Source organism: Anomaloglossus baeobatrachus, chromosome 1 (assembly GCF_048569485.1).
Source record: "Anomaloglossus baeobatrachus isolate aAnoBae1 chromosome 1, aAnoBae1.hap1, whole genome shotgun sequence".
NCBI classification, from domain to species: domain Eukaryota; kingdom Metazoa; phylum Chordata; class Amphibia; order Anura; family Aromobatidae; genus Anomaloglossus; species Anomaloglossus baeobatrachus.
Window position 1 is genome coordinate 967,382,348 of NC_134353.1, and position 26,947 is coordinate 967,409,294.

Below are 26,947 nucleotides of genomic sequence, written 5' to 3' on the forward strand. Positions count from 1 at the left end.
GTGGGTGGCGTCACGGACAATAAACATTCCCAAAAACCAATCCCCTTTCACTCACGGGCGAGGAGCGCCGCTTGAGTCCCCGGGATCCGGCCCATCGCTCAAGCCACCGAGCAGCAGCAGGCCGCAGCAGCAGCAGCCGGACCCGAGCAGTGGGAGAGCGCAGCGTCCCCTCCTCCGCCCGCGACAACTTGGCATCACGAACAGGATCTTACCACTCTGCCGTTGGGTAGAGGTGCACCTTGTGACCGCCGGAGGTGTCCGGCCGGAAAATTTCAGAAGTCGCCATCTTTGGCGTGAAGAGTTCCCGCTCGAGCGTCTTCTCGAGTAGCGGAGGCGCGAAGGCCAAAACCCCGCCCCGATAGAGGAGGGGCCAGAAAGAGGCTAAGGGGGACGAAATGGCGACTGGTCGCATGTAGCCGCGGCTATAGAAGCAGGGACGCCAGGACCCTGCGGCCATTGACTGGTTCCTGGAAGAGGCCGCTGCTAAAGATGCTGAGTCCGACCGACAACACCGTGGTCCCCGCGCCTGGCCCCGCAGCTTGGGTGGAAGTCCGGACCGTCCAGGTAAGCAGCCGTCTGCAGGTCCGCATGCAGCTCCTCCTGGAGGAGTGGGAGGCCGACATGGCGGAAGTGGTGGCGGCCATACGGAGACGCGAGGTGGAGGGAGTCTTGGAAGGGAGGGTAAGTGACCCACGCCCCTGTACCCCTAGTGGGTCGGTCATCGCGGCTGAGGGACCCGGTCCATACCCGCTCGCCCTGCTATCTCCCCCGCTACCCGTGTTGGCTGCTGCTGCCCCGCCACTAGGCCCGCTACCACCACCAGCACCGGTAGCGGTACCCTGCCAATTCGCCCCGGCGGACCGACCTGCAGCAGAAGCTCGTGACCACCCTGATCCGCTTCAGTGGATGAAGCCGAAGGCTGAGGCCGTCAGCAAAGATTCACCGGAGGCACGGCGGGGATGCAGCTGCCAGGAGGCAGAGCAGGCCATGTCACAGCGGGGTCCCTCATTACTGAAGGTGCCGGTCGTAGCCGACACGGAGGGACTCTGGCTGGGTCCGTCCCCTGCACACGCTGAACCGGAGCAAGCAGAAAGTGCTCCAGACTGGGAGCGGCGGCAATGGCAGCTGCGCAGAGAGATCGATGCCCGAGAGGGGTGGAGAGCAGATGTGCATGCCCGCATGTATATGGAAGAAGATCGCCTGCAGCGAGCTACCATTGGGGTCCAGAGCGGTGCACCATGTGAAGGTGGCACTAGAGCCCCACGAGTGGGAATGGACTGTTGAGCCGCAAAAGGCAGCGGAGCACCGTTGCACCGTCCCGGTAGGGACCACCAGTGGGAACAAAGTCTGTATGTTTGAGTTTGACAAGTTATGAGAAAATGATAAGTGATTACCGAACAGTAACCTGATTAACCGTGATTTGGAACCGGCCGTTGCCGGCATTGTTGTCCCCGTGGGGACTCTTCAAAAAGTTTTGCATAGGAACTCCTATGGACAAGCCCGTGAACTTGCAGGGCAACCACAAACATTAGTGGCTTGTAAATAAAATCTGTTGTTGCAGCTAACCGTTACCGTCTCCGGAGAGGCAGGTTGGAGGGAGGGCCCGCAGTGGAGCAGGCTGGGGCCCAGCCACCACAGGAACCGGTGGCTACCCTCTGGAGGGGAAGGACAGATCCCGCTCGGGTAACTGGTTCAGGACTGGGGTCAAGGGGTGCTGCCTGGGTTTTAGGGGCAGCATCAGGGCCAGGTTACTTGGGTGGGAGAGAGCGGCAGCCGCAACCGTTTAAAATGTTAGTAACGTTTAAGAAATGAACCTCCCGATGTGGGATGAAGTTATTTTATTTGTATGTTTACCTTTTATATCTTTTCAGAAAATAAAACCGGAGTTGGACGGGCAGCCCGCGGACGGTCTGCATTTTGCTAAGGGGGAATGTGACGGCCTGGGCAAGCCAGGGGTCACAGGTCATGTCACCACCACACCCTACACCCCAGGTAGGTACACCAAAGCTACACAAAAATCCTTGTTGCCTTCCTCCAGGAGCTGATGTCCACACCAGGGGGTGGGCCAGGCGGTTGGCTTCGCCCACCGAGGAGTTCACAGCCCTGGAGGCGGGAAACCAGGCAGATGAGTCTAGGGAGTGAAGTAGAAGGAAGTGGTAGAGGAGGACAGTGAGAGTAGTGACAGAAAAAGTAACAGTTAAGAAAGCCTGAAGTTGGTCCGGGTGTGTGCCCCGGACTGAGAACAGCAAGGTTAGCAGACGGCGATGACTGTCTGCAGGAGAGGCTGCTTGGAGGTTGCCGGAAGGACCGTGGACGGGTGGTGGCCCGGCGGTACCGGAGCGGTATACGAAGAGCAGTCAGCACCATTGGCAGGGGCCTTTCGGATCCCAGCAAGGCTAGGAGTCGCCGTGAATTTGCCAAATCCGTCAGTGAAGGGGACCTCTGGGTCTCCCAACAACCAAGTCCCGATTGAAGGCAACAGTCCGACCGTTAGAGAGAGACACCGCCAGGGCACCAGTTTCTCAGGGCCAGCGCCTGCGGGCAAAGTAGGGCTCCTCCGGCCCATAACCAAGTCGGGGAGTGGGTTACCGGTGGGAACCCATCGCTACCATCATCATCTCAGGTGCAGGAAAAGGGACCGTCACCGTCAACTACTGGGGAACAGCAACTGCAGCCGTCCGTGGGAACCGTCTTTCCAGCCGTGTGTTTTACCGAGAACTGTGTCCCCGTCTCAGGCTGAGTGAGTACCACAGTGCCGTGAGGCACAGCGCTGCCCCCGCGTCCCTGCACCCCACCAAGCCCTGCACCAGCCCCGCCATCCCTCATCACCCACCTCATCACTGGGCCCCGGGACAACCACCCCCTACCCACGGAGGGGAGAACCAACAACTTTGCTGCTCCCTGTCATCGCTCCCGGGATCCCCATACAGAGCAGCGGTGGTGTCCACATAATCACCACAACCGTGGGTCGCGTCACGGACAATAAACCATCCCAAAAACCAATTCCCTTTCACTCACGGGCGAGGAGCGCCGCTCGAGTCCCCGGGATCCGGCCCATCGCTCGAGCCACCGAGCAGCAGCAGGCCGCAGCAGCAGCAGCCGGACCCGAGCAGTGGGAGAGCGCAGCGTCCCCTCCTCCGCCCGCGACATGTGCGCTTATATACAGTGTGTGTGTGTGTGTATATACAGTGTGTGTGTATATACAGTGTGTGTGTATATACAGTGTATGTGTGCGTATATACAGTGTGTGTGTGTGTATATACAGTGTGTGTGTATATACAGTGTGTGTGTGCGTATATACAGTGTGTGTGTGTATATATACAGTGTGTGTGTGTGTGTGTGTATATACAGTGTGTGTGTGTATATACAGTGTGTGTGTGTATATACAGTGTGTGTGTGTATATACAGTGTGTGTGTGTGTGTGTGTGTATATACAGTGTGTGTGTGTGTATATATACAGTGTGTGTGTGTATATACAGTGTGTGTGCGCGTATATACAGTGTGTGTGTGCGTATATACAGTGTGTGTGTGTGTGTGTGTGTGTGTATATACAGTGTGTGTGCGCGTATATACAGTGTGTGTGTGTGCGTATATACAGTGTGTGTGTGTGTGTGCGTATATACAGTGTGTGTGTGTTTGTGTACGCAGAAATTAGGATTATTAGCCGGCGCAACATGTGAAAAAAATAATTGGGGAAAAAAAAGTGCCGGGGTGATGAGATTGCTTTTTTCCCTCTTGCCTAGTCTGTGTGTCGTCCGTATCATCCACAAACCGCATATGACCGGATCCTGTGGATTAAATGTGCAGCGCATGCAACCGTTATTTTACCGGATCCTTCTGCAGCGGGACACAGAATTTATCGGCCGGCACTGGAGTCAGCTGACTCCTGATCTCACAGCCCGCACACGCTGCAATGGCTGCAGGTGGGCTCATTCACATGATCGTTCCGTTTGTCCTGGTCAGTTCCTGTTTTTTTGCGGCCCCACGGACAGGACCATCTTTTCAATGTCTTTTGTGTTGGATCGGATGGCACACGGTAGCACTTCCATGTGCATCCGATCCTACAAAAAAAACCACATCGGATGCCGTATGTCCACTCCGTTATTATGGAACCTGTCCTATTCTGTTCCGTAATAACGAACCGTGACTCAATACAAGTCAATGGGTCCGCAAAATTCCCGGAAGCAACACAGAAGCACTTCCGTGTGACTTCCGTCGGGTGCCCGTGCAGTCAGTGTCCCGCTCTAGCTTCGCGGCTGCCCGCTCACCAGTGTCAGCAGCGGCCCGCACTGCAGTGTCAGCAGCCGCAGGGATGACAAGCGCTACCGTCAGGAGGTTAGTAAGTTCATTACCTACGGTGATGAAGTCCTGCCCTCCTGACGTCAGCGGTCGTCACTGCCTTCTATGCCCGCCGCTTGTCACATCACCTCTCGCTGTCGACCCGAGACTGTGACTAGTGGTGACGTCACGGGCCGCTCGCGATACTTGGTTTGTGAAGGCGGCGGTCATTGAACTCGGTGACAGCGCTGCTGTCAGGAGTTCAGCGATCATCGCAGGTAATATACCTCGCTAACCTTCTGATAGCAGCACTCGTCATGCCCTGCAGTGACCTGGGCTGACCTATTGATGTTAGCTCAGGTCACTGCACGGCTCTCCCAGCCAATGGGGAACATTCTGTTCTTCATTGACTGGGACATTGACTATGGTATGGATCATCGTGGGACCCCCTTGTATTACACCAGACCTGGATTTGTTTTTCTTTCTAATAAATTGGTGAAAGAGGGAATGTGTTGGGGAGTGTTTTTTTCAAATAAAAATGTGTTTGTTGTCTTTTTTTTTTTTTTTTATTACTGCCTGGGTTGGTGATGTCGGATATCTGATACACGCCTGACTTCACTAACTCCAGGGCTTGATGCCAGGTGACATTACACATCTGGTATTAACCCCATATATTACCCCGTTTGCCACCGTACCACCAGGGCAACGGGATGAGATGGCGCGAAGCACCAGGACTGGCACATTTAATGGATGCGCTACTTCTGGGGCGGCTGCAGCCTGCTATTTTTAGGCTGGGGAGTGTCCAATAACTGTGAACCTCCCTAGTCTGAGAATACCAGACCACAGCTGTCCGCTTTACCTTGGCTGGTGATCCAATTTTGGGGGACCCCGTGTTTTTTGTTTTAAATTATTTATTTAATTTAAAATAACAGTGTGGGGTGCCCTCTGTTGTGGATTACCAGCCAAGGTGAAGCTGCCAGCTGTGGTTTGCAGGCTGCAGCCGTTTGCTTTACCCTAGCTGGCTACAAAAGATAGGGGGACCGCATGTCATTTTTATTTATTATTTATTTATTTTTTGGCTAAATACAAGGCTAAGCACCCCTTAGTGCCACATGAAAGTCACAAAAGGGTGCCAGCTTAGAATATGCAGGGGGTAAGACATTATATATGTATTTCTTATCTATCTATCCATTCATTCATTCATTCATTCATTCATTCATCCATCCATCCCTCTATCCCTCTGTCTCTATATCTATCTATTCATCTCTATATCTACTCATCTATTTATCTTTCTTGCTGCTTCCGTTTTTTGCGGTCCGCAAAAAAAACCAGAAGGCACGCAGATGTCACACGGATGCCACTAGGATGCATCCATAAAAAAAAGGACTGTTTTTTGTGGCCCGCAAAAACGGAACGGTCATGTGAATGTAGCCTTAACAGCAGTCGCTGCCTGCTGCCGATCACATGTGACCGTGTGCGGGCTGTGTGTGCGGGCTGTGTGTACAGGAGTTCAGCTGAGTTCAGATCAGCTGACTCAAGTGTCGGCCGATTAGGCTGGGGCCACACGAGGATTACTGCGATCCCCTCGCATTACACTCGGCTCACGCTCAGTACAGCAGAGCTGAGTGTCATGCGTGTGTCAATGCGACTGAGGTCTGACTCTGCGAGCAGACCTCAGCTGCGGGGGGCGGTCCGCCACTCAAGGGGTGGGCCAGCTCTGAGGAGGGCTGGGAGGGTTTCTCTCCCTCTCTCCTCCGTAGTCCACCGATGTACCGCAAGTGCAGTGCGATTTTTCTCTCACCACATACACTTGAATGGGTAAAAGAGAGAGTCTTGCATTACAGTCGCAGCATCCTGCGATTGTTTTCTCGGTCCAATTAGGGCTGAGAAAATAATCGCTCATGTGCACTGACACACAGGCTAATATTGGTCCGAGTGGAATGTGATGTTTTATCGCACTCCACTCGCACTGTTTTTCTCGCCGTGTGGCTTAGACCTTACTTGTTCTATGTCCCCCTGCATCCATCGCAGCGTGTGCGGGCTGGAGTTCAGCTGAGTTCAGATCAGCTGACTCCAGTGCTGGACTGAACTCAGGTGACCTCACAGCCCGTACACGCTGCAATGTATGCAGGGGGACACAGAACAAGTAATTGGCAGACACTGGAGTCATCTGATTACTTGGAATGAATTGAGCAGTAAAATGCTCTGGTGCTCGATGGGTGAAGCCCATGTCGATTTTTTTTTTTAAAAATTCATTAAAAATAAAAAAAAAATCACATTGTTTGTGGGCTCCCGCTGCATTTTCTATTGTTAAGGGTAACCCAAGCAGCTACTGGCTGCTAACCACCGCTGCTTGGTGTTACTTTCACTGGCAATAGAAATCCAGGGAAGCATTTTTTTTTTTTTTATAAAGGTTTTTGCCTGAAAACTTTTTTAAAAAAACGAAGTGGGCTTCGCCATATTTTTGTATGCTAGCCAGGTACAGCAGGCAGCTACGGGCTGCCCCCAACCCCCAGCTGCCTATTTGTACCCGGCTGGGAACCAAAAATATAGAGAAGCCCTTTTTTTTTTTTTATTTCATGAATTTCATTAAATAATTAAAAAAAAAAATGACATGGGCTTCGCCGAATTTTTGAGTCCAGCCAGGTACAACTAGGCAGCTGGGGATTGGAATCCGCAGTGAAGGGTGCCCAAACTTTCTGGGCCCCCCGCTGCGAATTGCAGTCCACAGCCGCCCCAGAAAATGGCGCTTTCATAGAAGCGCCATCTTCTGGCGCTGTATCCAACTCTTCCAGTGGCACTGGTGGCAGGTGGCACGCTGGGTAATAAGGGGTTAATACCAGCTATGTTTTACCAGCTGGTATAAAGCCCGAGATTCTTAATGTCAGGCCAAATTTGACCTGGCCATTAAGAATCTCCAATAAAGGGTTTAAAAAAAAAAAAAAAGACCACACAGAGAAAAATACTTTATTAGAAATAAATACACAGACACAGTAGGGACTCCATGTTTATTACTCCCTCTCTCCCCTCCACGATGGAGAGATTTCTATACTGAACATGCCAGGAGAGAGCGAGGGAAAAGAGAGAGAGAGCGAGGGGGGGAGGAAAAGAGAGCGAGAGGGGGGGAAGAGAGCGAGGGAAAAGAGAGGAGAGAGGGATAAGAGGTGGGCAGAGAAGAGGGGGAAGAGGGGAGGGGGAGAAGAGTGAGGGGAGAGAAGAGTGGGGAAAGAAGGGGGGGACAGAGGTGCTCTGTCACCAACTGTCTCCACTCTGTGACTTGTGGTGCAGGTGACAGAGTGCAGACAGTTGGTCCCATGCAGCAGGGCAGGTGACAGAGCACAGCGGTGACATGCCTGTCAGTGTCTTGCTGCTGGGAGGAGCAGATGATCACACTGCCCGACACCGGCCGCTCTCCTGACATCGCAGTAGAGCGGACGGGTGGAGAGTGTGATCAGATACTTACGTGCAGGGGGGGATTTCAGCTAAAGAACCCCCCCCCCTGTACTGCACACTGGCGCCCCGTGCCTCACCATCTTCAGGACGCCGGCTCCACACTGACGTCCTCCGGCTCCTCCCCTCGATGCTGGGCTGTGATGTGCGGTAGTCACCGCCCACAGCCCTGTCACTCAATCTGAGTGGTGCCAGCCTCCTCTGACGTACCCGACGAGTTTGAGAGCCCGGAAATGCCGGGACGTCAGAGGATGCTGGCGGCCACAGCTCCAGGGGGTCATGTGACCGGCACTGAGCGTGCAGGATAGCGCCGCTCAGTGCCAGAACTGGAAACAGAAGCCAATGGAGAAAACGCCTAGAAAGGTAAGTAGAACTCCTACAGAAAATAAAAAAAATGGGTGAACCACCCCTTTAATAAGAACTGGCACATTATAGAAAAAGAATTATCAGAGAGAGCCAGTAACAGACCTCTTATCTCCTATAGACGTACAAAAAATATTGGAGATGTCTTGGTTAAAAAATGGTACGTTCCCCCCCAAAACATGGTTGCATGGCACAGGACCAGTGGGTAACCACAGATGTGAAAATTGCTCTTTTTGCCAATATCACGTAACAGAAAAATCCTTTAGAGTAGGCGATATATGGCACACAACGAAACAACTAATTACATGCCGGACAAAAATGGTGGTCTATATCGTCTTCTGCCCTTGCAGCTTCTTTTATATAGGGAAGACAATTGGACCACTGTTTATAAGGTTCAGAGAACATCAAAATTGATCAATCATATGATAACTACACATAATGCAGACTGCAATTTATTAACCTTTGCTGGACTGGAACTGGTGGAAACACCAGTAGGGGGCGGTGATACCCACAAACTACTGCTCCGCAAAGAAGCTCAATATATCATGAGATACAAGGCTATGAGCCAAATTGGCTTCAATGATAAAAACGACTTAGTAGTCTTTTTAGGCTAAATTAATTTTTATTTGCCTCGTTGCCTGCCATACATTGCACTCTTCAGTTTGTCACATCACCTGTATAGGTTTTGTTTTTAACATTGTTTTAATCACTCCCCTTTTGATGACAGCTTGACTTGCTAATTTAAATATCAGTATGTGATGTCACAATTAGACCCGTCGAAGCACCGCAGGTGTGCGAAACGAGCGTCGTCTACACGTGCTGCCTGTTCCTTCCCTCTCCCCTCCCTGCACAGCATGTAACTCCGATGCCTGAATAAAAGGTTTTTCCACACAGCAAATAACCGGTGAGTGCTCATATTTTTTCTTAACTTTTATGCCTTGAACTTTTGTGGACTTTGTATATGAGCACCACGGAGCTGTGATTATCCTGGCAAAAAACAGTTAAACGCATTACCGGCAGAGTGTACAGCAGTGACATGCTTGGTTGTGAACTGATCCTGACTATATAGAGTAGTGCCCTGCCTTTTTCCTTCTCAGCTTTCCCCACATCTCCGTGTTCTTCACTGCGCAGAAGAATGGCCGGGCAATCTAGTTTTGTATTCTGCCAAGAAAACTTGATGGAGACTGCAGTTAAAGGAATTGGATTTAGTTATGGAAGATGTGACCCTAGGTCGGAAGGCACGCAACATGCTTCTGGGGAAGAGCCAATGGTCGATTTCAAGTAAGATCAAGTCTCATGACGCTCCAGGATCAAAGCCAGAAGGACGTCTTGGTGCTGACTAGAGATGAGCCAGCCTCTAAAGGCTCGAGTTCGGTTCGTCGAACGGAGGCTGCGTTCGAGTTCGGTTCGGCGAGCCATTCGACAGACCTCTCCAACCCCATTGAAAACAATGGGAGGCAAACAGAAACACATAAAAACACATTATATATGTACACATACAATTAATAAACATTGCCATAACACTTACAGGTCCCCGCGACGCGTCCTGCACTCTGTCTCCCGACGCTTTTCCTTCCGATAATCACTGCGTCCTCCCGGTAACCAGCACTGATGAAAGGACCTATCGTGACATCAAACTAGCATGTGACCAGTCACTTGTCTATTATCTCATTGGCTACAGACTGGTCACATGGCTTTGACGTCATGCTAGGTCCTGTCAGTTCATCTCTCCAGTACGCGATGATCGTTTGTGTATCTCCGTGTACCGGCGACATTCTCTGGCACACGGTCGGGTTCCCGGTCTGCTTCACCGTTCCATTATTCATCGCCTGCCACAGCCGGTCAATAACGGAGATCACCGTTGCTATAGCAACGCGCCTGTCAGTGGTGACGTCACCACTAACAGCACGCAGCTGCTGCTCACTCGGAGTGAAAAGACTGCATGGGAGCAGCAGCGTCTTCTTCCAATGCAGCGCTACTAATGTAGCAGAGCTGCATGGGTTGAAGGAGAAAGAAGACAGAAGACCATGGATTGTGGACGGATGACAGGGAGTAATAAACATGGAGTCTCTAATGTGTCTGTGTATTTATTTCTATTAAAGTATTTTTTCACTGTGTGGTGTCTATTTTTAACCCTTTATTGGAGACTCTTAATGGCCAGGTCAAACTTGCCAGACATTAAGAATCTCTAGCTTAATACTAGCTAGTAAAACAAAGCTAGTATTAACTCATGATTACCCAGCAAGCCACCCGGCTCCAGGGCTGTTGGAAGAGTTGGATACAGTTGGATACAGCGCCAGATGATGGCGCTTCTATGAAAGCGCCATTTTCTGGGGCGGCTGCGGACTGCAATTCGCAGCAGAGGGGCCCAGAAACTTCGGGCTAACCTGTGCTGCGGATTCCAATCCCCAGCTGCCTACTTGTACCTGGCTGGACACAAAAATATGGCGAAGCCCACGTCATTTATTTTTTAATTATTTCCTGAAATAAGTGAAATAATTAAAAAAAAACGGGCTTCCCTATAATTTTGGTTCCCAGCCGGGTACAAATAGGCAGCTGGGGGTTGGGGGTAGCCGTACCTGCCTGCTGTACCTGGCTAGCATACAAAAATATGGCGAAGCCCACATAATTTTTTTGGGGGGCAAAAAACTCCTGCATAGAGTCCTGGATGAAGGATGCTGAGCCTTGTAGTTCTGCAGCTGCTGTCTGCTCTCCTGCATACACTAGTGAATGGAGCATGCTGAGCCTTGTCGTTCTGCAGCTGCTGTCTGCTCTCCTCCATACACTAGTGAATGGAGCATGCTGAGCCTTGTCGTTCTGCAGCTGCTGTCTGCTCTCCTCCATACAGACAGACAGCAACTGCAGAACTACAAGGCTCAGCATACTCCATCCAGGACTGCATGCTGGAGTTTTTTGCCCCCCAAAAAAATTATGTGGGCTTTGCCATATTTTTGTATGCTAGCCAGGTACAGCAGTCAGCTACGGGCTGCCCCCAGCTGCCTATTTGTACCCGGCTGGGAACCAAAAATATAGGGAAGCCCTTTATTATTTCATGAATTTCATGAAATAATTAAAAAACAAATGACGTGGGCTTCGCCATATTTTTGTGTCCAGCCAGGTACAACTAGGCAGCTGGGGATTGGAATCCACAGCACAGATTGGGCCAAGCTTTCTGGGCACCCCTGCTGTGAATTGCAGTCCGCAGCCGCCCCAGAAAAGGGCGCTTTCATAGAAGCGCCATCTTCTGGCGCTGTATCCAACTCTTCCAGCTGCCCTGAAGCCAGGTGGCTCGCTGGGTAATAATGGGGTTAGGGCTAGATGTATATTATCAACTGGCCCTAAGCCCGAAATTCATGGTGTCTCGCCAATATTAGACATGGCCACCATGAATTTCTAGTACTGATAAAAAGAACCACAACACACAGAAAAATATTTTTATTATAAATAAAACACAACACAATTAGTGACTCAGTTTGCTGGAAGGCAAAGCGATCAGATGATGTGTCAGGTTCAAGGGCCTGACACTGCACTAAAGGCTGCTGCACTAAAGTGACAGTTGAAAAGGCTGTGAAGAAAAACCGCCATATCTGTGTACTACTAAAACTGCCCTGGGGACCCCGCTTCACCTACGGGAAGCGTAAACAACTGGCTGCCTAACCATCACCCCAGAGGTCTGACCTGCAGCCCCAGTAACCATACTGGAACCGTAGGTGGCGTCACAAAATACTTTTATTTATTTATTTTTTTTTTTCTTTCTTTTTTTTTAATTTTATTATTTTTATTATTTATTGACTTTCAGCGACCACCAGGGCCACGGAACCGGGCACAGGCCTCCGTGACATAATCCCATTAACCAACACCCGGAACCGAGAACCCTACGGCCCTGGGGCGGGTCATGTGTGACGGGGGTTAATCGTTTGTGCGGCACGTTCAACAAATTGAACGTGCCATACATACGATGGGGGCGTTTCAAATCGCATACGATATCGTATGCGAAATTGCAACGTGTAAAGCAGGCTTAAGTCTTAAGAATTGGTGTTTTATGCCGAACTCCAGCAACTTTCTGTAACGAATGCAGTGAGTGGACCGGAGCGGGCGTGACCGAGTGCGGACAGAAAATTCACAATAAATTATGACCATTGTCATCTAGTTCATGACAGGAGTGTCTTCTGATGGTGCCAAGTTCATGAATTTATGCCAGCGCTCACTTTATCAAGACTGCTGATGAATCGGGACCACGACAGTCCCTTACGACAGTCCACAATGGAGAAGAAGTAAAGCTTCTCTTCGATTCTCATTCCAGCGAGGAAAAGGCGACAGAGTTTTATTCTATCCTCATTCCTGTTTGAAAACCGAATATTTCCTTCTGATTAATTATTAACCTCATTCCTCTCAGGAGGCAGCGAAATCTTCACCCACAAAACAATAAGGCCTTGTGCGCACGCTGCGTTTTTTTGCCACGTTTTTCGGATGCAGTTTTGGTCCCAGAACTGCACAGTTTATGACATTTCAGTTTTCTGTCCACACGTTGCAACTTTTTTGGCTGCGTCTTTGAAGTGACCACATAACTGCAGCATGTCAATTTTTTTCCAGCGTTTTTGAGCACTTCCAATCAATAGATTTGACTTAAAAAAACGCACTGGGCAAAAACGCTGGAAAAAAAACCGCAGTAAAACACGGCAAGAAATGCATGCCAAGGGAGCAGGTTTTTTTTTTTTTGGGACCAAAATACATCTTTGTAGTCACGTACAAGCTTGAGGTTCCCGTGACGAGGATTGTAGGCTTCCTTTTTATGGCCATAATACCAACTAAAATCTCATATATATATATAATATTTTTTTTTGTATAGGATGCAACCAGGCCCCTTTCTGTTGGGCCTTGCACTGTAGAGTGTCTGTCCGTGCATGATACACAGGTGGAGTACGGCTTGGCAGCCCGCCTGATCTAATAGTATGGGCGTCACCTAATAGGTTGCTGGTTTGTGACTGTGTTATCTGCATGTGTGAACAGCGCTCTATGCAAGCCACTAGTGTGCAGTTTTATCATCTAGCATTCGCCACCTTCCATTTCATGGAGGTGTGTGTGTGATTCGCTTCTCCTGCACCTGTGACGCTTCCACTTAGTGGGGGTTTAGCTGTATCCTGGTAGAGTATTCGTTTTTGGCCTGGGCGATGTACAACTGCTGCCTTTCTTTGCTGTAAGTAATGCTTAATTTTTGGAGGATATTTATTCCTCTTTTTGTTGCTATTTTTTATTTGTGGTCACCACATGGATGCAGCGTGCGCACACAGCCTTAAGATTCCACATTACTTGGCCTTGCTGGAGAATTTGTCATCTCAAACTCATGTTTTCCAGGTTAAAAAAATAATTCATCCATATAATGAATAGGGAAAAATTGCTGCTTATTCAGTTGCCACACCTCCCTAAAATACAAAAAAAGAGATTAAAACACACATATATATATATATATATATATATATATATATATATATATAATATACCAAAAGATTATTGATAACGCATCAGATCATTATAAAAAATAACCTCACACAACTCCAACAGGAAATTAGAAAGTGACGGGCTCAGAAAATGGCAACACAAATCAATATGTTTTTCTATCTAAATTCCAATTTTTTTATTTTACCATTTAAATTATAAAAAATTAATATAAATTCTCTATACAGTGGAACCTAAGTTTAAGAGAGCAATCCATTCTGGGACTGTGCTTGTTAACCAAGTTACTCGTTCAGCAAAGCAAGATTTCCCATAGGAAAACATTGCAATGCAGACGATCCGTTCCACAACTTGTTCAATGTCCCATCCTGGTCCCCTATTCTATCATTCCACACATGCACAAACACGCACAAGCACGCATGCACACGCACATATTATGCTCACCTTACCTTCCGTTCCATCGCCGGCCTGCTAGGACTTGCTGTTTTCTGGTACGGGCTGTGTGTCGGGTTACCATAACAACGAGGGAGGAACTTCCGCACCCAGAGCGCTGACGTCAAAGGCAGGAGCCACTTGCCTCTGATTGGCCAGCGCGCTGCCTTTGAGTAGGGGCTGACAGGGGAAGTTCCTGCCTCGTCGCAATGCTTGCCGATACACATCCTGGAGGCCAGCGATGGAACGGAAGGTACACATATTATGCTCACCTTACCTTCCGTTCAATCGCTGGCCTCCTGTGTCTTGTAGTTTGCCGCGAAGATTCCTCCCTCGTCCCGATGTACCGGCGGACTACAAAACCCAGGAGGCCTGCAATGGAATGGAAGGTGAGCATAATACTGCATGTGTGTGCGTGCGTGTGTGTTTGTGTGTTTTGTGCGTGCTTGTGTGTGTTTGTGTGGACTGCAAGAGCAGGTTAGCGCGCGGTGGATGTACGGAACCGGAAGTGTGTGCGGTGAGGATTTTGCTCATACGGCAAAGCTTGCTCGTAAACAGAGTTACAAATTTACAGAAAGCTTTGCTTGTTACGTGAAATTCTCGTTAACTGGGTTACTCGTTAAGCGAAGTTCCACTGTATTGTACAGACCTGGAGAAGCCTCAGGATGTCCATGTTGGGATCCTCCTATAATCCATGTGGTGATGGGTTGGAGAACCTGTTCCTCTCGATGCTTAGTTGTTGATATTCTGTATATCACATTATTTTGTCCTTTTATGATTTCCATCTTCTCCTTTACAATAGACCCCAGGAGGGCAAGATCCCTGCAGCTGATCCAGTTTTCATCCCTCCTTCTCCTGAATGATCCCCCGAAAATGGACGAGGACGGGGACGAGATCAGCAGAAGATTATTAACCCTCACCCTGGAGATCATCTCCCTGCTGAGCGGAGAGGTAACTCCTCCACATTCCTGTCATTGTGTTATGTGACATCGAGGAGAGGAAATCCAGAATCATAAGATGCAGTGTCCTGTATAACAGCGCCCAGAGCAGGGAAGGAAAGAAGTGATCAAAAAGGATCAGCCACCAACATGGTGTCCATACACCAACAGTAGAGGAGCAATGAGAAGAGCAAGTAGTCGTGTATCTATGGGAAAAGAATGGGGAACCAAGAGCGTGAAATCCAGGAGCGTGTGACCCTCAGGGAGGATTTCTACCGCTATTATATATATAGGCACAAAAGACTGATGGCAGGGAGCGAGCACACAATCCATCTGGTCTACCCTTATACACCTGGGATATACTGTACATATGATACATCTATATAGACTAATGACAAAGGGAGTGAACAAGACTCATCTGGTTTATCTTTATATTATATGTATATCCCAGGTTTACTTCTATATAGACACATATAAGACTGATGGCAGGGAGCGAGTACAGGATCCATTAAGCTGTCCTTATAAACCTGGGATATAAATATATCGGTAAGACTAATGGCAGAGGGAACTCACATTATCCAACTATTCAACCCATATTTTATCTCCTTTTTACCTTCTGATTGCTACATATATATCCCAGGTTTAGTCACTGTAACTATTCCTGTTGCATTTGAGGAAGTGTTTCCAGGCATCTACTACATTTTCAGTAAAATGTTTTCTTACATCATTTCTTTTCCTCTTCCACATTCTGCCTTTTGTTTTTGTGGTTTCCATCATATCCTCTCCCTTGTATCCTCCAGAGAGTACACATGAAAGTCTTTACATCTCTCCTGAGACGTTTTTTTACTTACAATCTTTCACCATTTTTTTTTTTTTAGTCGTCTTTGGACCCATTTAATTTTACTGTTTGTCAGATCTGGAGTCGGGAAGGAAATCTCCTCCCTAAGTGTCTCTCTCCATCCACAGGATTACACCATAGTGAGGAAGACACCAGGGGACTGTGTGACGCCCATCATCCATCTCCAGGAGTCAGGAGGGCGGAGCCAGAGCCCCATCACAGCCCCTCCCCTGATACATGAGAGGAGCAAGAAGAGGATCCTAGAGCTCAGCAACAAGATGATTGAGCTGCTGACCGGAGAGGTGACTGCTGGGACATTATACAGGAAGCACTGGAGGATTCTGGGTGATGACCGGAGAGGTGACTGCTGGGAGATTATACAGGAAGCACTGGAGGATTCTGGGTGATGAGGGGAGAGGTGACTGCTGGGACATTATACAGGAAGCACTGGAGGATTCTGGGTGATGACCGGAGAGGTGACTGCTGGGACATTATACAGGAAGCACTGGAGGATTCTGGGTGATGAGGGGAGAGGTGACTGCTGGGACATTATACAGGAAGCCCTGGAGGATTCTGGATGATGAGGGGAGAGGTGACTGCTGGAACATTATACAGGAAGCACTGGAGGATTCTGGGTGATGAGGGGAGAGGTGACTGCTGGGACATTATACAGGAAGCACTGGAGGATTCTGGGTGATGAGGGGAGAGGTGACTGCTGGGACATTATACAGGAGGCACTGGAGGATTCTGGGTGATGAGGGGAGAGGTGACTGCTGGGACATTATACAGGAAGCACTGGAGGATTCTGGGTGATGAGGGGAGAGGTGACTGCTGGGACATTATACAGGAAGCACTGGATGATTCTGGGTGATGAGGGGAGAGGTGACTGCTGGGACATTATACAGGAGGCACTGGAGGATTCTGGGTGATGAGGGGAGAGGTGACTGCTGGGACATTATACAGGAGGCACTGGAGGATTCTGGGTGATGAGGGGAGAGGTGACTGCTGGGACATTATACAGGAAGCACTGGAGGATTCTGGGTGATGACCGGAGAGGTGACTGCTGGGACATTATACAGGAAGCACTGGAGGATTCTGGGTGATGAGGGGAGAGGTGACTGCTGGGACATTATACAGGAAGCCCTGGAGGATTCTGGATGATGAGGGGAGAGGTGACTGCTGGAACATTATACAGGAAGCACTGGAGGATTCTGGGTGATGAGGGGAGAGGTGACTGCTGGGACATTATACAGGAAGCACTGGAGGATTCTGGGTGATGAGGGGAGAGGTGACTGCTGGGACATTATACAGGAGGCACTGGAGGATTCTGGGTGATGAGGGGAGAGGTGACTGCTGGGACATTATACAGGAAGCACTGGAGGATTCTGGGTGATGAGGGGAGAGGTGACTGCTGGGACATTATACAGGAAGCACTGGATGATTCTGGGTGATGAGGGGAGAGGTGACTGCTGGGACATTATACAGGAGGCACTGGAGGATTCTGGGTGATGTCGGTGTCGTTGTTGTCAGGTTCCTATAAGGTGTCAGGACGTCGCTGTCTTTCTCTCCATGGAGGAGTGGGAGTATCTGGAAGGACACAAGGAGCGGTACGAGGAGGTGATGATGGAGGAGCAGCTGCTTCTTATATCACTTGGTAAGAAGGGTCTACAGGCCGGGCTTTATTGTTGTACTTACACCACAGATACTCGGTACATTAGGCAAATACCTGGTTGCTGTGACAGTTATATTCCAGGGGGGAAAGGCGGATAATTGGTAAGAGACTGGACGTCCTCCTTGTTTCTTACCTTATGTTACAAAGGAGAGATGTCATCTAAGAGGTGAGTGTTATGATCTCATCTTATGGAGAGGTCACATAGGAATCACATGAGACATTTTTTTCCCCAGTAGTGTCATAAATAGTTTTATCAGTCTCAAAAGGAAATAAATTATTTTAGGCCGAGTTTGAACAAATGTCCAGATGAGGTCTAGAGACGGACGCCGAGTACAGAGGTTGTGGTAATAGTTACCTGTGAATCCTGAAATATCTAAGAAAAATCATAATAAATCTGTTTCTCACCGGCAATCGTATCTTCTGGTGGAAATAAAGCATCTCAGTGTCTGTATTTATGGATGACCTCCGATGGCCAAAATACACAAAACTGTTCTCTAAAGGATGTAAAATGGACCTGTCCTGACATAATGGCTGTGTGTCATTGTGTTAGGACCACAATACGACACGTATTTTTGGTTACCAGGGAGCACACATGACTCCCTTGTCTGGACATTTTTAATTAAATGCTTGTTGAGCACATTCACAAATCAGAAAGCCATTAGCTGCCTGTACTATAAGTCCCTGAGACCTCAGTACTGGTGGTGAGGACCACAATGTCATCACTGATACGTAAACATAGAAATAATGGCCACAGCAGGTATAGATATATATAGATATATATATATATATATATATATATATATATAATATCGGGGGCCATGTGGTCATTACTGTGTGTTTCCACAGATGGATCCAGGAGGAGAAATCCCCCAGAGAGATGTCCCCGTCCTCTGTGTCCCCAGGACTGTCCAGAGGAGAAGCACAATGTCCCGGAGACTCATCAGGTAGATGGCGCTGAGCCCTGGACCGGATCCGCATATGGGGGACATTTCTGCTCCAACGGTCGTAGGTGTCATAGATATTGGAGGTCTCTTGTATTGTGCTGATTGTTACATCTGATATATCAGGGGGAAGATCTGATTAATATTAAAGTGGAGGAAGAAGAAGAAGAAGAAGACGAAAGAATGACGAAAGGTCTGCTGTGTGTGAGGGACATAAAGGAGGAACCTCTGGAAGCTGTTACCGCAGGTATAGACACAATTTACTGCTGAGATTTCATTAGGTTTAAAAGCTGAATAAATTATCCTAATGTTTAAATCCAAAGGATGATAAAAAAAAATTAGAGTAAAAATTCCCTCCAAATACGGCAATCAGACAAGTTCCACGGAGAACGTCCCATCCCAGAATCTCAGAACTTGTAACTTCCCGTCCTAATTTAGTGTGTTACTTTACTTCCAAGATCCGTCCCATTGTTACTTTTCGCACTTCCATTACTTAGTGTAGATCGTGTCCTGTCCACATTTCCACACTGGTTCTATATTTGCCCCCCTATCAAGTTACTACAAATAGGCAATGTTGTTCAGGCACCTTCCCTAAGGGGGGAGTGCCTTAAGTACCTTCAGGGTGATTGCTGACCTCAAGGGTCACTTCCGGGTGCTAGGATGCCAGCCCTTTAAGTTTTTTTCTTCTCCTTCTTCCAAGATCCATAGCTTTGTTACTTTTCGCACTTCCATTGCTTAGTGTAGATAGTGTCCTGTCCTCACTTACACAATGGTTCTGTATTTGCCCGCCTCTACCACAATCCATTCTTTTTAACACTCCCCCATCTTCTAGCCATTCTTTCTCCCATCACAGAGGTCACATCCCCACCGAGGTGTCGCCATCTCTACCACAGAACCCTTCGATAACGGCGAAGTCAGTCCAATCTCTAGGATTTTCCTTTCTCCAACTCTTATTTTCCTCCCTAATCCCCAAAAACGTCTTTGCTGTAGCTCAAGAGGCTGAACTATAAAAGAAAATATAACATTTTGAGTTTCTTGCCTTAAGCATTAATCATTGGTTACTCTTTAGTTAATAAATCAGTATTACAAAATAAGCAACTTTGTAATATCGCCTTTCCCCCGAAAATGAGACAGGGTTTTACATTATTATTTCCTCCAAATGATGCGCTAGGGCGTAGTTTCAGGGGATGTCTTTTCCTCCCCCTCCCCATGAACAAGAATGCACATTTGTTTTTGAACAATATCACAATATTCACTAAACATATACAACATAATCTGGCTGGGAACATGTTGCTAAAATTGCTGCATGCCCCCCCATAATGATAGACAAGTCTGGGAATAAACTCCTACTTTGATGTCACCAAAGGTCCTTAAGCAGTCTTAATCTCAGGATAGAAAATAAGTGTAGGCCCTGAAACAATGTCCAGTTTGCCCCACCTAACGCCGGCTGTGCATACCAGCCTGACCCCTCTTCATTTCTTCTAGACTCCTGAAGGTAAGGGACCTTTGGTGATATCATGGTCACATGAAAATGATGTCGCCACAGGTCCTTAAGCAGTCTTAATCTCGGGATAGAAATTGAGTGGGGGCCCTGAAAAATTGCCCAGTTTGCCCCACCTTCCACCGAACGCTGGCTCTGCTTACCAGTCTGTCTCCTCTTCAGTTTCTCCAAACTCCTGACGTTAAGGGACCTTTGGTGACATCATGGTCACATGACCATGATGTCACCACAGGTCCTTAATCAGTTTTAACATCAGAAGGGAATTGCTGGGGGCCCTAGGCAATTTACCAGTTTCCCCTCCAAAAACACTGTTCCTAACTGTAAGTAGGGCTTATTTTTGGAGCAAGGTTTATAGTTCAAGAATACTCCAAAAATTCTGTAAAATCATGGTAGGGCTTAATTTCAGGGTAGGTCTTATTGTCAGAGAAATAGTATAATCAGAGAAATCTTCTTTCTTCTTCTGGACTGATCGTTGACTCTCAATTCATTGGTAAAATCTATATTCAGTGAAAATAGACTTTCCCAGCAACATATAACAGATGGTGCTTTTAAAATTGTAGAGGGTTTGGAAGGAAAAACTAGAGGAATTGGAAACCATTGACGGGATTGACAGGGCAGAGTGTCACGGATGACAGATAGTCATGTGGTTTCTGGCAATAGAAGATCACAGCGTTTGGCTGCGCAGAATGCTCCCTGACTTTCCATTGTTCCTGCTATCAGTATTCATTGGTATAGGTAGCTTTCCTGATGGATTAATTTCTCTCCCTTTTGGACCTTGTCTTCCATGCAGCTGCTGATCATCAATATTCTCTTGGTGTTTATATATCCCTTCCTTCCTTTGGAGTGGTGCTGGTGATATTTTTTAGTTCACTTAAGCTCTGGTGGCAAGCAGGTGATTTGTACTCTTCTGTGATATCATTGCAGAAAACTTTGCTGAATGTCTACCTGAGTCATCTGTAGCTAAGTAGTTCATGCATTTCTCCATGTGGGTCCTCCTTGTCGTCTATACTGTTTAGTGGAGTTGACGAAGAGCTCATCCTATCCCTTCCAAATTTGGGGTACAGCACTAGGGATACCTAGGGTCAGGTATCCGGTTCGGCGCATAGGTGCGGTACCTATCTATGGTGGTGAAGAACCCCAGGGACCAGTAGTAGATTTGCCCAGAGGTCACCATCTTCCCTTTCCCTAGACACAGGGTTTCCCTTCCCTTTCGCCATGCGCTTGGTCTTCCCTGTACCTAGTGTGACACAGAGGTGGAGAAATAGTGAGAGAAGAGCTAGATTAATCGAGTAGTGGAGTTAACAGTAGATTGGAGATCTGCGAGAGTGTTTGCAGGGAGGCCACAGAGGGGGTAGCCAAGGCGGGAGATTGTGAGGGCCAAGGCGGGAGATTGTGAGGGCCAAGGCGGGAGATTGTGAGGGCCAAGGCGGGAGATTGTGAGGGCCAAGGCGGGAGATTGTGAGGGCCAAGGCGGGAGATTGTGAGGGCCATGGCGGGAGATTGTGAGGGCCATGGCGGGAGATTGTGAGGGCCATGGCGGGAGATTGTGAGGGCCATGGCGGGAGATTGTGAGGGCCATGGCGGGAGATTCTGAGGGCATGCACTAGCATTTTAGTATATTTAGAGTTAAAGAAAATGCAAATATTTTTGAATTGGAAGCTGCAGAAAGTGGGAAGGACTTGAATGCAGATTTCCTATTACCGAGATAGAAGATGACAGTTGGTTTTCATAGAGAGGTAGAGAGAGGAGCTAGAGGCAGGCCCAAGCAGTGGGAGAGGAGCTTGGTGCAGACAGACATTCTCCTTCAAGTTCTCCAGAAACAATAGTTAAATAGATCTTTATAAGCTTCAGCTGTCACCTCCTATCTCAGTAATGGGATAATATGTATTCACTGAAGACAGATTTTACCCATGAATTCAGAAGTTTGAGAATGAATGACCATGTGTATTATTGATTATGAAAATAAATTAAATTGAAAGCTACACTTTAAGCTTACATCATGATCAATAAAATAATTTTTAATGACCTTCCACTTACCTCTAAGTTTGTCATTAGTTCCCATGTGCACCATCAACACCAGCCCCTCCCAATAATCTACCAAACTGATCCACAATATGTCGAACTCCAGCACCAATAAGACAAAACCCCATTCTATGATGCTGGACTTTGCAGTGCTACTCCCCTTCTTACTGGTGCACATATTCCCCTAGATTTAATAGGCTGCATTAATACTGCTGTATGGACAAATGCCTCATACTTGGAGAGGCTTTCTTTTGAAATGTTCCAATCCTACAGATTCATGATTATTAAGAATCTCATATGTCACATTTATTTAAAGTACATGCAAAGATTTTTCAGTGAAAAACTTATGAAATCTATTTTTAATCTTGACAGAAAATCTCAATCAGAATTTTGAGGACAACTTTACGTTATTACTAAATTATAAAGCAGAAGATGAAGATATCAAGCTGCAGTCATCAGAAGATAACTTTATTACCGTTGATGTAAATTCAGGACTTTACAGTACAGATCTAATTTATAATCCATTTCAGTCTGAGGAACCTTTTGACCCATTTAAGTTTGTCACCTCAAGCACAAGTCTGACAGGAAGACAAGGGTTTCAATGTGAAAAGATTACAGAAAGCTCAGAATTTTTTAAAACCATAATAAATCACCATGGGAAGTCGGGATACTCCTGTTTACAATGTGGAAAATGTCTTGCAGGCAAATCTAGTTATATTAGACATGTGAGAAGTCATACAGGAGAGAAGCCGTATTTATGTTCAGAATGTGGAAAATGTTTTTCACATAAATCAGGTCTTGTTAAACATCAGAGAATCCACACAGGGGAAAAGCCGTACTCCTGCTCAGAATGTGAGAAATGTTTTTCAGATAAATCAAGTTTTATTAAGCATCAAAGACTTCACACAGGAGAGAAACCGTATGCATGTTCAGAATGTGAAAAGTTCTTTACAAATAGATCAAGTTTTGTTGATCACCAGAAAAGTCACAGAGAGGATAAGCCATATTCCTGTTTAGAATGTGGGAAATGTCTTGCAGGAAAATCAAGTTTTATTAGACATGTGAGAAGTCACACAGGAGAGAAGCCGTACTCCTGTTCAGAATGTGGAAAATGTTTTACACAACAATCAGATCTTGTTAATCATCAAAGACTCCACACTGGAGAGAAGCCATACTCCTGTTCAGAATGTGGAAATTGTTTTTCAGATAAATCAAGGCTTGCTATCCATAAAAGAATTCATACAGGAGAGAAGCCATATTCATGTTCAGAATGCGCAAGGTGCTTTACACATAGGTCAAGCTTTGTTTATCATCAGCAAAGTCACACAAGAGAGAAACCATACTGCTGCTCAGAATGTGGAAAATGTTTTTTGTCTAATTCAGCTTTTGCAAAACATATGAGAACTCACACAGGAGAGAAGCAGTATTCATGTTCAGAATGTGGGAAATGTTTTCTAAATAATTCAACTCTTATTAAACATAGGCATATTCATACAGGAGAGAAACCGTACTCATGTTTAGAATGTGGAAAGTGTTTTTCACATAAATCAGGTCTTGTTAAGCATCAGAGAATCCACACAGGGGAAAAACCATACTCCTGCTCAGAATGTGAGAAATGTTTTTCAGATAAATCAAGTTTCATTAAGCATCGAAGACTTCACACAGGAGAGAAGCCGTATTCATGTTCAGAATGTGAAAAGGTCTTTACAAATAGATCAAGTTTTGTTTATCACCAGCAAAGTCACAGAGAGGATAAGCCATACTCCTGTTCAGAATGTGGAAAATGTTTTTCAGATAAATCAACTTTTGTTAAACATAAGAGAAGTCACTCAGGAGAAAAGCCATATCCATGTTCAGAGTGTGGGAAATGTTTTACTTGTAAGTCAAGTCTTGTTGTGCATCAGAAAAGTCACACAGGAGCGATGCCCTATACATGTTTTGAATGTGGGAAGGGTTTTTCAAATAATTCTGCTCTTATTAAACATACAAGAATTCACACAGGAGAGAAGCCATATTCATGCTCAGAGTGCGGGAAATGTTTTACACATAAATCAAGTTTTATTATGCATGAGAGAATTCACACAGGAGAAAAGCCGCATTCATGTATAGAATGTGGTAAATGCTTTATTACTAAAGCCAAACTTAATGATCATTATCGAATTCACACAGGAGAGAGGCCATTTCCATGTTCTATATGTGAGAAATACTTTACAAGTCATTCAAGTCTTCTTTCACATGAGAAAATTCACGCAGGAAAAAAACATTTATGTCCACTATGTAAGAAATGTTTTGCAAAAAAATCGAGTCTTGTTAAACATCAGAAAACTCACACAGGAGAGAGCTGAAATTTGATTTTCAGAGTGGAGAAAATGATTTGTGTTTCAATAAAATCTTGTTAACCATAAAAAAAATCAGACTGGGAAGAATGAACCTAAGAGGAAAAAATACAATTGTGCTCCACTACCATACAGTTGTACATTTTATACTCTGTAACTTTGACTTGTACATATGAAGTGTGACGGTCACTTGATATAGTTATTTATTATTATTATAGCCCCATATATTCCATGGCGCTTTACAAGTGAAAGTGGGTATACGTACAAGAATCATTAACAATACAAAACAGACTGGTATAGGAGGAGAGAGGACCCTGCCCGCAAGGGCTCACAGGCTACAGGGAATGAGTGAGGATACAATAGGTGAAGACTGAGCTGGTTGCACAGTGGAGTACTGGACTGAGGGTTATTGTATGTTGTAGGCTTGTTGGAAGAGATGGGTCTTCAGGTTCCACTTGAAGCTTACCACGGTAGGGGACAGTCTGATATGCTGAGGTAAAGTGTTCCAGAGTATGGGGGAGGCACGGAATAAATCTTGTACGCGATTGTGGGAGGAGGAGATAAGAGAGGAGTGGTGGAGATATTGTGAGGATCTGAGGTTGCGTGCAGGTAGGTACTGGGAGACTAAGTCACAGATGTAAGGAGGAGACAGGTTGTGGATGGCTTTGTATGTCATGATTAATGTTTTGAACTGGAGTCTTTGGGCGATGGAAAGCCAGTGAAGGGATTGGCAGAGTGGCGAGGCTGGGGAATAGCAAGGGGAGAGGTGGATTAAGCGGGCCACAGAGTTTAGGATAGATTGGAGAAGTGCAAGAGTGATAGAAGAGATACCATAGAGCAGGAGGTTGCAGTAGTCGAGGCGGGAGAAGATGAGGGCATGCACTAATGTTTTTGCTGATTTTTTGGTTAAGGAAAGCACTGATTCGGGAGATATTTTTGAGTTGTAGTCTGCATGAAGTGAAGAAGGCTTAGATGTGTGGCTTGATATTGTTTATGATATTATGGTATGATGTTACACAACTCAACAACGTTTGGTATGCTGGATGACTCGGTATGGGCTGCTATTCTTTTTCTGACTTGTCTATTTTTTTTTTTGGAAAGTTTTAAAAAATCAACAGACAATAGTTTTTACGGACGCAATGTAAAATCATAAAGAATCATTATGATTATCAGTGATCCATGTCTACAGCCCATAATTCTGATGTGACAACATTAGCTGCATTTTTTTATTATTATTATTATTATTATTAATTTATTTATTTATAGAACACCCTTGATTCCATGGTGCTGTACATGAGAAGGGGGTTACATACAGAATACATATACAAGTTTCACTAGACAGACTAGTACAGAGGGAAGAGGGCCCTGCCCTTGCGGGCTTACTTTCTAAAGGATTTTGGGGAGGAGACAGCAGGTTGGGTGTAGGTTGGGCGGCAGCTCCGCGCGTTGGTTGGGCGGCAGCTCCGCGCGTTGGTTGGGCGGCAGCTTCGCACGTTGGTTGGGCGGCAGCGCCGCACGGTGGTGGGGCGGCAGCTCCGCACGGTGGTGGGGCGGCAGCTCCGCACGGTGGTGGGGCGGCAGCTCCGCACGGTGGTGGGGCGGCAGCTCCGCACGGTGGTGGGGCGGCAGCTCCGCATGGTGGTGGGGCGGCTGCTCCGCACGGTGGTGGGGCAGGGGGGTCATTGAAGGTTATAGGCATTTCTGAACAGGTGAGTTTTCAGGTTCCATTTGAAGTTTGCAAGTGTAGTAGATAGTCTGACGTGTTGAGGCAGCGAGTTCCAGGAGACTGGGGATGCTCGGGAGAAGTCTTGGAGTCGGTTGTGTGAGGAGCAAATGAGAGAGGAGGAGAGAAGGAGATCTTGGGAGGACTGAAGATAAAGTTTTGGAGTGTACTAGCGAGAGATTAGTTCAGAGATATACGGAGGAGACAGATTATGTATTGCTTTGTAGGTCAGTGTTAGTAGTTTGAATTGGATACGATGGAAGATTGGGAGCCAATGGAGGGATTTGCAGAGAGAAGCGGGGTGGTATTGAGGAGAGAGGTGGATCATTCGGGCAGCAGAATTAAGGATGGACTGGAGAGGGGCAAGTGTGTAAGCAGGGTGACTACAGAGGATGTTGCAGTAGTCGAAGCAGGAGATTAAGAGCATGCACTAGCATTTTTGTAGATTGAGAATTGAGGAAAGGACGGATTCTGGAAATATTTTAGAGTTGAAGATGGCAGGAGGTGGTGAGAGATTGGATGTGTGGTATGAAGGACAAGGCAGAGTCAAAGGTCACTTCGAGGCACCGAACTTTGGGTGCTGGGGAGAGCGTGATGTTATTTATTGTAATAGGTAGATCAGGTTGGGAGTGTAGGGGAGACGGAGGAAAGATGATCAGTTCAGTTTTGGCCACATTGAGTTTTAGGAAGCGAGAGGAAAAGAAGGAAGATATCTAATACAGATTCTGAATTATGGTCCTTGTTCATTCTGGAAGTTACAGTTCACGGTATGTGTATTGTCCCATATTTCATTCAGAGTAGTTCCCTGAAAAAAAGCGTGTCATCCCTGTGACCACAGATCTAGGACTTTTCTTAATCCTTTTTATTTTCTGATTGTATATACTGTATTGTTTTGTCCCCTTTAACATCTTTTGTATGTTTTTATAAACACTTCCTACTTATTCGGATGAAATAAATCAAATTTAAGAGTTTTGTTCCTCTTACTCTATAATCTGCATC

At 46.8% G+C, this 26,947-nt stretch overlaps 1 protein-coding gene across 1 annotated transcript in view; it reads left to right on the forward strand.

The window, feature by feature from the left end:
- The window catches only part of LOC142257936 (uncharacterized), a 44,424-nt gene extending 18,679 nt beyond the window's left edge, over nucleotides 1–25,745 (forward strand). Inside the window, 7 exon segments of the mRNA XM_075330237.1 lie at nucleotides 14,780–14,928; nucleotides 15,882–16,055; nucleotides 17,284–17,407; nucleotides 18,272–18,369; nucleotides 18,493–18,613; nucleotides 22,262–24,144; nucleotides 24,146–25,745. Coding sequence (XP_075186352.1) covers nucleotides 14,851–14,928; nucleotides 15,882–16,055; nucleotides 17,284–17,407; nucleotides 18,272–18,369; nucleotides 18,493–18,613; nucleotides 22,262–24,144; nucleotides 24,146–24,241 — 2,574 coding nt within the window. The 5' untranslated portion in view covers nucleotides 14,780–14,850 and the 3' untranslated portion in view covers nucleotides 24,242–25,745.
- The last annotated feature ends 1,202 nt before the right edge of the window (nucleotides 25,746–26,947 follow it).